Below are 14,822 nucleotides of genomic sequence, written 5' to 3'. Positions count from 1 at the left end.
ACTGGGCGTGGCTGTTACGGTGTTATTACAGAGGGTCGGCAGTTACACCGACGCCCAATAGTGAGCGCGTTTGTTTTGCACAAACATAATGGGATACTTGCACTTACTGTAGGTAAACACCAAGAAGTGACCTCGGCGGCCTAGTCACACATCACAGAGAAAGGGACAGTGGGACGTTCTATGGTGGAAAACAGCAGAAATACAGAGAAATGAAGCCTGTCTCTGATTCCTGCGCAGTCACCACCCCTCCATGAACCTGTTCCTCCCTCAGTGCCAATACGTGCACCACCTTGGTTAGCCTCCGCCTCGTGCCCATGGTGCCTTGACTGTATACCCCCCCTGGCGCTGTACCCTTGCTGCCGCCCTTCCGCACACTTTCTGACTACCTTCTCTTGGCGTCTGTTTGGCTGCAGTTGGTTTCTTTCCTCTGATTTTCCTTTTGTTCCGCAGTATTGTATTTTGGCCCTAGCGCTACGTGCCCTCTCCGCAATACCTGGGGCGCTTTGACCCCAGGGAGATACGTGGCACAGACCACGTGGAGATCCAAATGAAAAAGTAAAATAACTTGACTCCAGGGAGCGACGCTGCAGCCATTTCTACCGGAAAACGTTCAGCTTTGTGTTAGGAGGTCGCCTCCATTTTGTGGGAGTGCCAAGGCATGCGTTTGCGTCATCCGGCGCACATTTACTGGCCTCTGCAGGCATTAGCATATTATCACACAGCTGCCACGTACAATGATGTAGCAGCTGTGCTTACTGCGTCCATTGCTGAATCAGGCCCATAATTATTATTATAAAGAACCAAGGGGGTCATTCCGAGTTGATCGCTCGCTAGCAGTTTTAGCAGCCGTGCAAACGCTATGCCGCCGCCCACTGGGAGTGTATTTTAGTTAAGCAGAAGTGCGATCGCTTGTATCGCAGAGCGGCTACAACATTTTTTTGTGTAGTTTCAGAGTATCTCAAAACCTACTCAGCGCTTGTGATCACTTCAGACTATTCAGTGTCCGGATTCGACGTCACAAACCCGCCCAGCCACGCCTGCGTTTTTCCGCACACTCCCTGAAAACGGTCAGATGCCACCCAGAAACGCCCACTTCATGTCAATCACTCTGCGGCAAGCAGTGCGACTGAAATGCATCGCTAGACCCTGTGCAAAACGACATCGTTCGTTGTGCCCGTACGTTGCGCGTTCGATGTGCCCGTACGTTGCGCGTGCGCATTGCGCCACATACGCATGTGCAGAACTGCTGTTTTTTAGCCTGACCGCTGTGCTGCGAACAAATGCAGCTAGCGACCAACTCGGAATGACCCCCCAAGAGTGACAAGTGCCCTTCTGTGTTTTTAAAAAGCAGCCATCACGCACTGGGACTTAGTCACATCACATCCGCAAATACTGAGCTGCGTCTCCCTGTCCCGGTCATAATTGGATGACACTGGATACTGAATGGCGGAACATTCCCATAAATGTGCCCCTTATACCACTCTACAATAAAATGTAAAAATGAACTCCTAAGCTTGCGCAACAAAGTCTTGCTTCTGTAACAGTAGGTTCAGGTGTGCGTCTGCACCGGTATCCGTTCACATGGTCGACCATGTTATGGTCGACAGTCATTAGGTCGACCACTATTGGTCGACATTGACATGGTCGACATGGACACATGGTCGACACATGAAAATGGTCGACACATGAAAAGGTTGACATGAGTTTTTTTAACTTTTTTTTCTTTTGGGGAACTTTTCCATACTTTACGATCCACATGGACTACGATTGGAACGGTAAAGTGTGCCGAGCGAAGCGGTAGCGGAGCGAAGGCACCATGCCCGAAGCATGGAGAGCGAAGCGAGCCATGCGAGGGGACGCGGTGCACTAATTGGGGTTCCCAGTCACTTTACGCAAAAAACGACACCAAATTTTTTTAAAAAACGCATGTCGACCTTTTCATATGTCGACCTTTCATGTGTCGACTATTTTCATGTGTCGACCATGTGTCCATGTCGACCAATAGTGGTCGACCTAATGACTGTCGACCATAACATGGTCGACCATTCATACCGGAACCGTCTGCACCCTACCTATATGGGGATCACCCCACCCAACCAATCCTGGTGCTGCAAAGTTCACAAATGCTGCCAAACTGCGCCGTGAAGGCGTACGCTCTGGCGGAAACCTGGGTGCACCTCAAAGTTTTTATTTCTTTCATTTAAATAATAATGCTGCATTTATCAGTACAAGTGCAACAAGTAATGGGGTGTTCCCTATTGCCGGACACACCTCTGTCTGTCTCAGGGAGCAGCTGGCGCACAGGCCGCAGGCGCTGTAACTTAGGAGTTTTGCACGGATCCTCCTTGAAGGGTTAATAAACGACGGGGAACTTCAGTTCCCTCCAGCAACAAAGTAGTAAAGAGATTTCCCATGAAATTGCGCAATATCTGTCACTGGAGAATTCCCCTCCGCGCGATCTCAGCTGTGAAGATGTTCCGGATACAACTGCTGGATGCTTTGTGTATGACTGCGCAGGGGGCTAGGGGGGGGATTCTACAGGAAGGAAGACATGCACAGACAGTGTACCCGGCGCTATACGTGGATTGCTGCCAATGTGAAGCGACGGTTTTTGTGCCAGAGGCGCCTGCAGTCGGATCTGAACACTTAGACGGTTTCGGCGCCCACACACGCACACACACTCGTGATCGCAGTAGGCGGGGTCTTGCAGCTATCTCTACGTGTGGGATGTACAGCAGATCATAACATTAGAATATCTATAAGTAAACAATTGTGTCAGTGGTATCACTTTGTGCGGGGTCAGTGATCAGAATCCGCCTGCAAAACACCAGGTCCTCTGTGCGTACACACTGTCCAGGGAAGAACATCAGTGTCCAGGTCTGCCAGGTGATGCCCCGTTCATAACGCAGGGCACGCCGACGGGCCGCAACGTCAAGCAACTGACCCAATATCATGCCATGTGTAACCAGAATCCCTCCCTACACCCTCACAGACCCACATACATCAAGTATACCTCCATATACCCTCACACACACCCACACAGCCAGTATACCTCCATACACCCTCACACACCGCCATACATCCAGTATAACTCCATACACCCTCACACACCGCCATACATCCAGTATACCTCCATACACCCTCACACACCGCCATACATCCAGTATACCTCCATACACCCTCACACACCGCCATACATCCAGAATACCTCCATACACCCTCACACACCGCCATACATCCAGTATACCTCCATACACCACCATACATCCAGTATACCTCCATACACCCTCACACACCGCCATACATCCAGAATACCTCCATACACCCTCACATACCGCCATACATCCAGTATTCCTACATACACCCTCACACCCCCCACACAGCCAGTATACCTCCATACACCCTCACACCCCGCCAGTATACCTCCATACACCCTCACACACCGCCATACATCCCATCCAGTATACCTACATACACCCTCACACACCGCCATACATCCAGAATACCTCCATACACCCTCACACACCACCATACATCTAGTATACCTCCATACACCCTCACACACCACCATACATCTAGTATACCTCCATACACCCTCACACACCGCCATACATCCAGTATACCTCCATACACCCTCAAACACCGCCATACATCCAGAATACCTCCATACACCCTCACACACCGCCATACATCCAGAATACCTCCATACACCCTCACACACTGCCATACATCCAGTATACCTCCATACACCCTCACACACCACCATACATCCAGTATACCTCCATACACCCTCACACACCACCATACATCTAGTATACCTCCATACACCCTCACACACCGCCATACATCCAGTATACCTCCATACACCCTCACACACCGCCTTACATCCAGTATACCTCCATACACCCTCACACACCGCCATACATCCAGAATACCTCCATACACCCTCACACTCCGCCATACATCCAGTATACCTCCATACACCCTCACACACCGCCATACATCCAGTATACCTCCATACACCCTCACACACCGCCATACATCCAGTATACCTCCATACACCCTCACACCCCCCACACAGCCAGTATACCTCCATACACCCTCACACACCGCCAGTATACCTCCATACACCCTCACACACCGCCATACATTCAGAATACCTCCATACACCCTCACACACCGCCATACATCCAGCATACCTACATACACCCTCACACACCGCCATACATCCAGGATACCTCCATATACCCTCACACACCGCCATACATCCAGTATTCCTCCATACACCCTCACATACCGCCATACATCCAGTATTCCTACATACACCCTCACACCCCCCACAGCCAGTATACCTCCATACACCCTCACACCCCGCCAGTATACCTCCATACACCCTCACACACCGCCATACATCCCATCCAGTATACCTACATACACCCTCACACACCGCCATACATCCAGTATTCCTACATACACCCTCACACCCCCCACACAGCCAGTATACCTCCATATACCCTCACACACCGCCATACATCCAGTATACCTCCATATACCCTCACACACCGCCATACATCCAGTATTCCTCCATACACCCTCACACACCCCCACACAGCCAGTATACCTCCATACACCCTCACACACCGCCAGTATACCTCCATACACCCTCACACACCGCCATACATCCAGAATACCTCCATACACCCTCACACACAGCCATACATCCAGTATACCTACATATACCCTCACACACCGCCATACATCCAGTATTCCTCCATACACCCTCACACACCGCCATACATCCAGTATACCTCCATACACCCTCACACACCGCCATACATCCAGTATACCTCCATACACCCTCACACACCACCATACATCCAGTATACCTCCATACACCCTCACACACCGCCATACATCTAGTATACCTCCATATACCCTCACACACCGCCATACATCCAGTACACCTCCATACACCCCCACACCGCCATACATCCAGTACACCTCCATACACCCCCACACACCGCCATACATCCAGTATACCTCCATACACCCTCACACACCGCCATACATCCAGTATACCTCCATACACCCTCACACACCGCCATACATCCAGTATACCTCCATACACCATCACACACCGCCATACATCCAGTATACCTCCATACACCCTCACACACCGCCATACATCCAGTACACCTCCATACAACCTCACACACCGCCATACATCCAGTACACCTCCATACACCCTCACACACCGCCATACATCCAGTATACCTCCATACACCCTCACACACCGCCATATATCCAGTATACCTCCATATACCCTCACACACCGCCATACATCCAGTATACCTCCATACACCCCCACACACCGCCATACATCCAGTACACCTCCATACACCCCCACACACCGCCATACATCCAGTACACCTCCATACACCCCCACACACCGCCAAACATCCAGTATTCCTCCATACACCCTCACACACCACCACACATCCAGTATACCTCCATATACCCTCACCCCCCCCCCCCCACACAGCCAGTATACCTCCATACACCCCCACAGCCAGTATACCTCCATATACCCCCCACACAGCCAGTATACCTCCATACACCCTCACACACCGCCATACATCCAGTATACCTCCATACACCCTCACACACCACCATACATCCAGTATACCTCCATATACCCTCACACACCGCCATACATCCAGTATACCTCCATACACCCTCACACACCGCCATACATCCAGTATACCTCCATATACCCTCACACACCGCCATACATCCAGTATACCTCCATACACCCTCACACACCGCCATACATCCAGTATACCTCCATATACCCTCACACCCCCCCACACATCCAGTATACCTCCATACACCCCCCACACAGCCAGTATACCTCCATACACCCCCCACACACCGCCATACATCCAGTATTCCTCCATACACCCTCACACACCGCCATACATCCAGTATACCTCCATATACCCTCACACACCGCCATACATCCAGTATACCTCCATACATCCTCACACACCGCCATACATCCAGTATACCTCCATACACCCTCACACACCGCCACACATCCAGTATACCTCCATACACCCTCACACCCCCCCCACACAGCCAGTATACCTCCATACACCCTCACACACCGCCATACATCCAGTATTCCTCCATATAACCTCACACACCACCACACAGCCAGTATACCTCCATATAGCCTCACACACCGCCATACATCCAGTATACCTCCATACACCCTCACACCCCCCCACACAGCCAGTATACCTCCATACACCCTCACACACCGCCATACATCCAGGATACCTTCATACACCCTCACACACCACCACACAGCCAGTATACCTCCATACACCCTCACACACCGCCATACATCCAGTATACCTCCATATACCCTCACACACCGCCATACATCCAGTACACCTCCATACACCCCCACACACCGCCACACAGCCAGTATACCTCCATACACCCTTACACACAGCCAGTATACCTCCATACACCCTCACACACTCCCACACAGCCAGTATACCTCCATACACCCTCACACACAGCCAGTATACCTCCATACACCCTCACACACCGCCATACATCCAGTATACCTCCATACACCCTCACACACCGCCATACATCCAGGATACCTCCATACACCCTCACACACCACCACACAGCCAGTATACCTCCATATACCCTCACACACAGCCAGTATACCTCCATACACCCTCACACCCCCCCACACATCCAGTATACCTCCCTACACCACCACACCCCCCCACACAGCCAGTATACCTCCATACACCCTCACACAGCCAGTATACCTCCATACACCCTCACACACCGCCATACATCCAGTATACCTCCCTACACCACCACACCCCCCCACAGCCAGTATACTTCCATACACCCTCACACCGCCATACATCCAGTATACCTCCATACACCCTCACACACCGCCATACATCCAGTATACCTCCATATAACCTCACACACCCCCACACAGCCAGTATACCTCCATATACCCTCAAACACCGCCATACATCCAGTATTCCTCCATACATCCAGTATACCTCCCTACACCACCACACCCCCCCACACAGCCAGTATACCTCCATACACCCTCACACACCGCCATACATCCAGTATACCTCCATACACCCTCACACACCGCCATACATCCAGTATACCTCCATACACCCTCACACACCGCCATACATCCAGGATACCTCCATACACCCTCACAACCCCCACACAGCCAGTATACCTCCATATACCCTCACACACCCCCACACAGCCAGTATACCTCCATACACCCTCACACACCACCATACATCCAGGATACCTCCATACACCCTCACACCCCCACACACAGCCAGTATACCTCCATATACCCTCACACCCCCACACACAGCCAGTATACCTCCATACACCCTCACCCCCCCCCCACACAGCCAGTATACCTCCATATACCCTCACACCCCCACACACAGCCAGTATACCTCCATACACCCTGACCCCCCCCCCCCACAAAGTCAGTATACCTCCATACACCCTCACACACCGCCATACATCCAGTATACCTCCATACACCCTCACCCTCACCCCCCCCCCCCCCCACACCGCCATACATCCAGTATACCTCCATACACCCTCACACCCCCCACACAGCCAGTATACCTCCATACACCCCCACACAGCCAGTATCCCTCCATATACCCTCACACACCGCCACACAGCCAGTATACCTCCATGCACCATCACACACCGCCACACAGCCAGTATACCTCCATACACCATCACACACCGCTACAGCCAGTATACCTCCATACACCATCACACACCGCCACACAGCCAGTATACCTTCATACACCCTCACACACCGCCACACAGCCAGTATACCTCCATATACCATCACACACCGCCATACATCCAGTATACCTCCATACACCATCACACACCGCCACACAGCCAGTATACCTTCATACACCCTCACACACCGCCACACAGCCAGTATACCTCCATACACCATCACACACTGCCACACAGCCAGTATACCTTCATACACCCTCACACACCGCCAGTATAACTCCATACACCCTCACACCCCCCCCACACAGCCAGTATCCCTCCATACACCCTCACACACCCAGACATAGACAGTATACTTCCATACATCCTCACACCGCCATACATCCAGTATACCTCCATACACCCTCACACACCCCCACACAGCCAGTATCCCTCCATACACCATCACACACCCCCACACAGCCAGTATACCTCCATACACCATCACACACCCCCACACAGCCAGTATACCTCCATACACCATCACACACCGCCACACAGCCAGTATACCTCCATACACCATCACACACCCCCACACAGCCCGTATACCTCCATACACCATCACACCCCCCCACACAGCCAGTATCCCTCCATACACCATCACACACCGCCACACAGCCAGTATACCTCCATACACCATCACACCCCCCCACACAGCCCGTATACCTCCATACACCATCACCCCCCCCCCACACAGCTAGTATTCCTTCATACACCATCACACACAACCAGTATCCCTCCATACACCCTCACACACCCCCACACAGCCAGTATACCTCCATACACCATCACACACCGCCACACAGCCAGAATACCTCCATACACCCTCACACACCCCCACACAACCAGTATCCCTCCATACATCATCACACACCGCCAGTATACCTCCATACACCCTCACACAGCCAGTATACCTCCATACACCCTCACACACCCCCACACAGCCAGTATACCTCCATACACCATCACACACCGCCACACAGCCAGAATACCTCCATACACCCTCACACACCCCCACACAACCAGTATCCCTCCATACACCATCACACACCGCCAGTATACCTCCATACACCCTCACACACCCCCACACAGCCAGTATACCTCCATACACCATCACACACCGCCAGTATACCTCCATACACCCTCACACACCGCCATACATCCAGAATACCTCCATACACCCTCACACACCGCCATACATCCAGTATACCTCCATACACCCTCACACACCGCCATACATCCAGTATACCTCCATACACCCTCACACACCGCCACACAGCCAGTATACCTCCATACACCCTCACACACCGCAACACAGCCAGTATACCTCCATACACCCTCACACACCCCCACACAGCCAGTATACCTCCATATACCCTCACACACCACCATACATCCAGTATACCTCCATACACCATCACACACCGCCAGTATACCTCCATACACCCTCACCCCCCCCCCCCCCCACACAGCCAGTATACGTCCATACACCATCACACACCCCCACACAGCCAGTATACCTCCATATACCCTCACACACCGCCATACATCCAGTATACCTCAATACACCCTCACACCCCCCTACACAGCCAGTATACCTCCATACACCATCACACACCCCCACACAGCCAGTATACCTCCATACACCCTCACACACCGCCAGTATACCTCCCTACACCCTCACACACCCCCACACAGCCAGTATACCTCCATACACCCTCACGCACCCCCACACAGCCAGTATACCTCCATACACCCTCACCCCCCCCCCCCCACACAGCCAGTATACCTCCATACACCCTCACACACCCCCACACAGCCAGTATACCTCCATACACCCTCACACACCCCCCACACAGCCAGTATACCTCCATACACCCTCACACACCGCCACACAGCCAGTATACCTCCATACACCATCACACCCCCCCCCCACAGCCAGTATACCTCCATACACCCTCACACACCGCCACACAGCCAGTATACCTCCATACACCCTCACACACCCCCACACAGCCAGTATCTCTCCATATACCCTCACACACCGCCATATACCTCCATACACCCTCACACACCCCCACACATCCAGTATCCCTCCATACACCCCCACACAGCCCGTATACCTCCATACACCATCACACACCACCACACAGCCAGTATCCCTCCATACACCATCACACACCGCCAGTATACCTCCATACACCATCACACACCACCACACAGCCAGTATACCTCCATACACCCTCACACACCGCCATACATCCAGTATACCTCCATACACCCTCACACACCGCCACACAGCCAGTATACCTCCATACACCATCACACACCGCCACACAGCCAGTATACCTCCATACACCCTCACACAGCCAGTATACCTCCATACACCATCACACACAGCCAGTGTACCTCCATACACCATCACACACCGCCACACAGCCAGTATACCTCCATACACCATCACACACCGCCACACAGCCAGTATCCCTCCATACACCATCACACACCGCCACACAGCCAGTATACCTCCATACACCATCACACCCCCCTACACAGCCAGTATACCTCCATACACCATCACACACCGCCACACAGCCAGTATACCTCCATATACCATCACACACCGCCACACAGCCAGTATACCTCCATATACCATCACACACCGCCACACAGCCAGTATACCTCCATACACCATCACACACCCCGACACAGCCAGTATACCTCCATATACCCTCACACACCCCGACACAACCAGTATACCTCCATACACCCTCACACACCGCCACACAGCCAGTATACCTCCATACACCATCACACACCGCCACACAGCCAGTATACCTCCATATACCATCACACACCGCCACACAGCCAGTATACCTCCATACACCCTCACACACCGCCACACAGCCAGTATACCTCCATACACCATCACACACAGCCAGTGTACCTCCATACACCATCACACACCGCCACACAGCCAGTGTACCTCCATACACCATCACACACCGCCACACAGCCAGTATACCTCCATACACCATCACACACCGCCACACAGCCAGTATACCTCCATATACCCTCACACACCCCGACACAGCCAGTATACCTCCATACACCCTCACACACCGCCACACAGCCAGTATACCTCCATACACCATCACACACCGCCACACAGCCAGTATACCTCCATACACCATCCCACACCGCCACACAGCCAGTATACCTCCATACACCATCACACACCCCGACACAGCCAGTATACCTCCATATACCCTCACACACCCCGACACAGCCAGTATACCTCCATATACCCTCACACACAGCCAGTATACCTCCATACACCATCACACACCGCCACACAGCCAGTATACCTCCATACACCCTCACACAGCCAGTATACCTGCATACACCCTCACACACCGCCACACAGCCAGTATACCTCCATACACCCTCACACACCGCCATACATCCAGTATACCTCCATACACCCTCACACACCACCACACAGCCAGTATACCTCCATACACCCACACACACCCCTACACAGCCAGTATCCCTCCATACACCATCACACACCCCGACACAGCCAGTATACCTCCATACACCATCACACACCACCACACAGCCAGTATACCTCCATACACCCACACACACCCCTACACAGCCAGTATCCCTCCATACACCATCACACACCCCCACACAGTCAGTATACCTCCATATACCCTCACACACCCCCACACATCCAGTATACCTCCATACACCCTCACACACCACCACACCGCCAGTATACCTCCATACACCATCACACACCGCCACACAGCCAGTATACCTCCATATACCATCACCCCCCCCACACAGCCAGTATACCTCCATATACCCTCACACCCCCCACACAGCCAGTATACCTCCATACACCATCACACACAGCCACACAGTCAGTATACCTCCATACACCATCACACACCGCCACACAGCCAGTATACCTCCATATACCATCACCCCCCCCCCCCCACACAGCCAGTATACCTCCATAAACCCTCACACCCCCCCACACAGCCAGTATACCTCCATACACCATCACACACCGCCACACAGCCAGTATACCTCCATACACCATCACACACAGCCACACAGTCAGTATACCTCCATACACCCTCACCCCCCCCCCCCCACACAGCCAGTATACCTCCATATACCCTCACACCCCCCCACACATCCAGTATACCTCCATACACCATCACACACCGCCACACAGCCAGTATCCCTCCATACACCATCACACACCGCCATATACCTCCATACATCCTCACACAGCCTGTATACCTCCATATACCCTCACGTCCTCTTTCCTATTCCTGCCCTTGCGTATATAAAAAGCGTGGGAAGTGTGCAGACATAGGGGGGCAGGAGTAGAGACGGTCGGGGGGCACAGCCTTGGACAATGTCACAATCACCAGCAGCCTGGGGTCTACGTTACAGTACCAGCAGAGAAAGCAGAGCTTTATAGCGTCACCATGTTCCCGCAGGCGGAGCACAGTGACAGGTACTCACGCAGGTGTGCAGGCAGCCTGACGGGCTCCTCTTCCATCTTGTAAGGACGTGGCCCCGGGACATGGAGCAGGGAGGGGGACGGTGTGGTGCAGTTGTGCCCCGGGCTCTCTGGGGGCGAGAATGAAATCTGCTCCTGCTGAAACATGTAAGAAAGAAGAAGAGAGCTATAAAGTGCTGCACGGTTATATCTCCAATATCATCACTTGTGTATTATCAGGGGCTCCCCCTCCCCCCCACCCCATTCCCCCCCCCCTCCCCCCACCCCATTCCCCCCCCCTCCCCCCCACCCCATTCCCCCCCCCCCTTCCTATTATCTATACAGAGGTATTAGATATCTCCGTGGTGACGCCTGACCTTTATATGGCCAGGGATCTCCTCAGAGCCTTATAATGTAAGAGGGGCATTGTCCCATATATAACAGTTTCTGGGGGTCTATTTACTAAACCTTGGATGGAGAGAAAGTGGACGGAGATGAAAGTTACAAGCCAATCAGCTCCTAACTGCCATGTTACAGGCTGGGTTTGGAAAATGATAGTAAGGAGCTGATTGGCTGTAAATGATAGTAAGGAGCTGATTGGTTGGCACTGTGTCTCCGTCCACCTTATCTCCACCCAAGGCTTATTAAATAGAACCCTATGTGTGGTAACGTCACTCAGAAATCAGATATATAGCTCTCCACAGTATAACACAAAGACAGAACTGTACTTGTCTATCACACCCCAAATCCCAAACTGTTATCACCCCCAATAACACCTGCCCACCATCATGGATACTGTAATCTGCAGGAAACTGGTGTCTTGCTCCAAAGTCTCCTCTCAAGGCTTTCCTCAATGCTGCACCAGGCTCCTTCACACCGCCGCCTATGAAGACAGGTTATTGGCACATGAGCGCGCATTACCCGTGTTCAGGTGCGGTCTGAAAGGTGATAGGCTGGAAAGCTCGTGTTCAACCCGGCTCAATGTGCGGTGTGAACGGGAGCTGCGACCCATTAACCGTTCACTGTGTCTGTACGGGCGGCGCTTTGAGATCATGTATGCCGAGTTGAAGACACCGGCAGCGGGGCGTACCCTGGAAGCTCCCGTGTCAGACTACCATGTGCGACCCACCTCAGGCGGTCTGAAATGAGTATTGCCTACATCACTCGTATCCTCCTCACATCACTCATCTACATATACATCTCTCATCCTCCTCACATCACTCACCTACATATACTACATCTCTCATCCTCCACACATCACTCACCTACATATACTACATATCTCATCCTCCTCACATCACTCACCTACATATACATCTCTTATCCTCCTCACATCACTCACCTACATATACTACATGTCTCATCCTCCTCACATCACTCACCTACATATACTACATCTCTCATCCTCCTCACATCACTCACCTACATATACTACATCTCTCATCCTCCACACATCACTCACCTACATATACTACATATCTCATCCTCCTCACATCACTCACCTACATATACATCTCTTATCCTCCTCACATCACTCACCTACATATACTACATGTCTCATCCTCCTCACATCACTCACCTACATATACTACATCTCTCATCCTCCTCACATCACTCACCTACATATACTACATCTCTCATCCTCCTCACATCACTCACCTACATATACTACATGTCTCACCTACATATACTACATCTCTCATCCTCCACACATCACTCACCTACATATACTACATCTCTCATCCTCCTCACATCACTCACCTACATATACTACATCTCATCCTCCTCACATCACTCACCTACATATACTAACAGTCCTCACCTACATATACTACATCTCTCATCCTCCTCACATCACTCACCTACATATACTACATCTCTCATCCTCCTCACATCACTCACCTACATATACTACATCTCTCATCCTCCTCACATCACTCACCTACATATACTACATCTCTCATCCTCCTCACATCACTCACCTACATATACTACATCTCTCATCCTCCTCACATCACTCACCTACATATACTACATCTCTCATCCTCCTCACATCACTCACCTACATATACTACATCTCTCATCCTCCTCACATCACTCACCTACATATACTACATCTCTCATCCTCCTCACATCACTCACCTACATATACTACATGTCTCACCTACATATACTACATCTCTCATCCTCCTCACATCACTCACCTACATATACTACATCTCTCATCCTCCTCACATCACTCACCTACATATACTACATCTCATCCTCCTCACATCACTCACCTACATATACTACATGTCTCACCTACATATACTACATCTCTCATCCTCCTCACATCACTCACCTACATATACTACATCTCTCGTCCCCTCACATCACTCACCTACATATACTACATCTCTCATCCTCCTCACAT

At 51.7% G+C, this 14,822-nt stretch overlaps 1 protein-coding gene across 1 annotated transcript in view; it reads right to left on the bottom strand.

The window, feature by feature from the left end:
- ETV6 (ETS variant transcription factor 6) overlaps positions 1-14,822 on the bottom strand; it is a 63,381-nt gene that overhangs the window by 26,254 nt on the left and 22,305 nt on the right. Inside the window, exon 2 of the mRNA XM_063929258.1 lies at positions 12,430-12,565. Within this exon, the coding sequence (XP_063785328.1) occupies positions 12,430-12,565 (136 nt within the window). The remainder of the gene's footprint in view (positions 1-12,429; positions 12,566-14,822) is intronic.

The sequence above is a fragment of the Pseudophryne corroboree genome, chromosome 6 (genome assembly GCF_028390025.1).
Source record: "Pseudophryne corroboree isolate aPseCor3 chromosome 6, aPseCor3.hap2, whole genome shotgun sequence".
NCBI lineage: Eukaryota > Metazoa > Chordata > Amphibia > Anura > Myobatrachidae > Pseudophryne > Pseudophryne corroboree.
The sequence above is the reverse complement of the archived record's forward strand: the minus strand, read 5'-3'. Positions and strand labels throughout refer to the sequence as shown.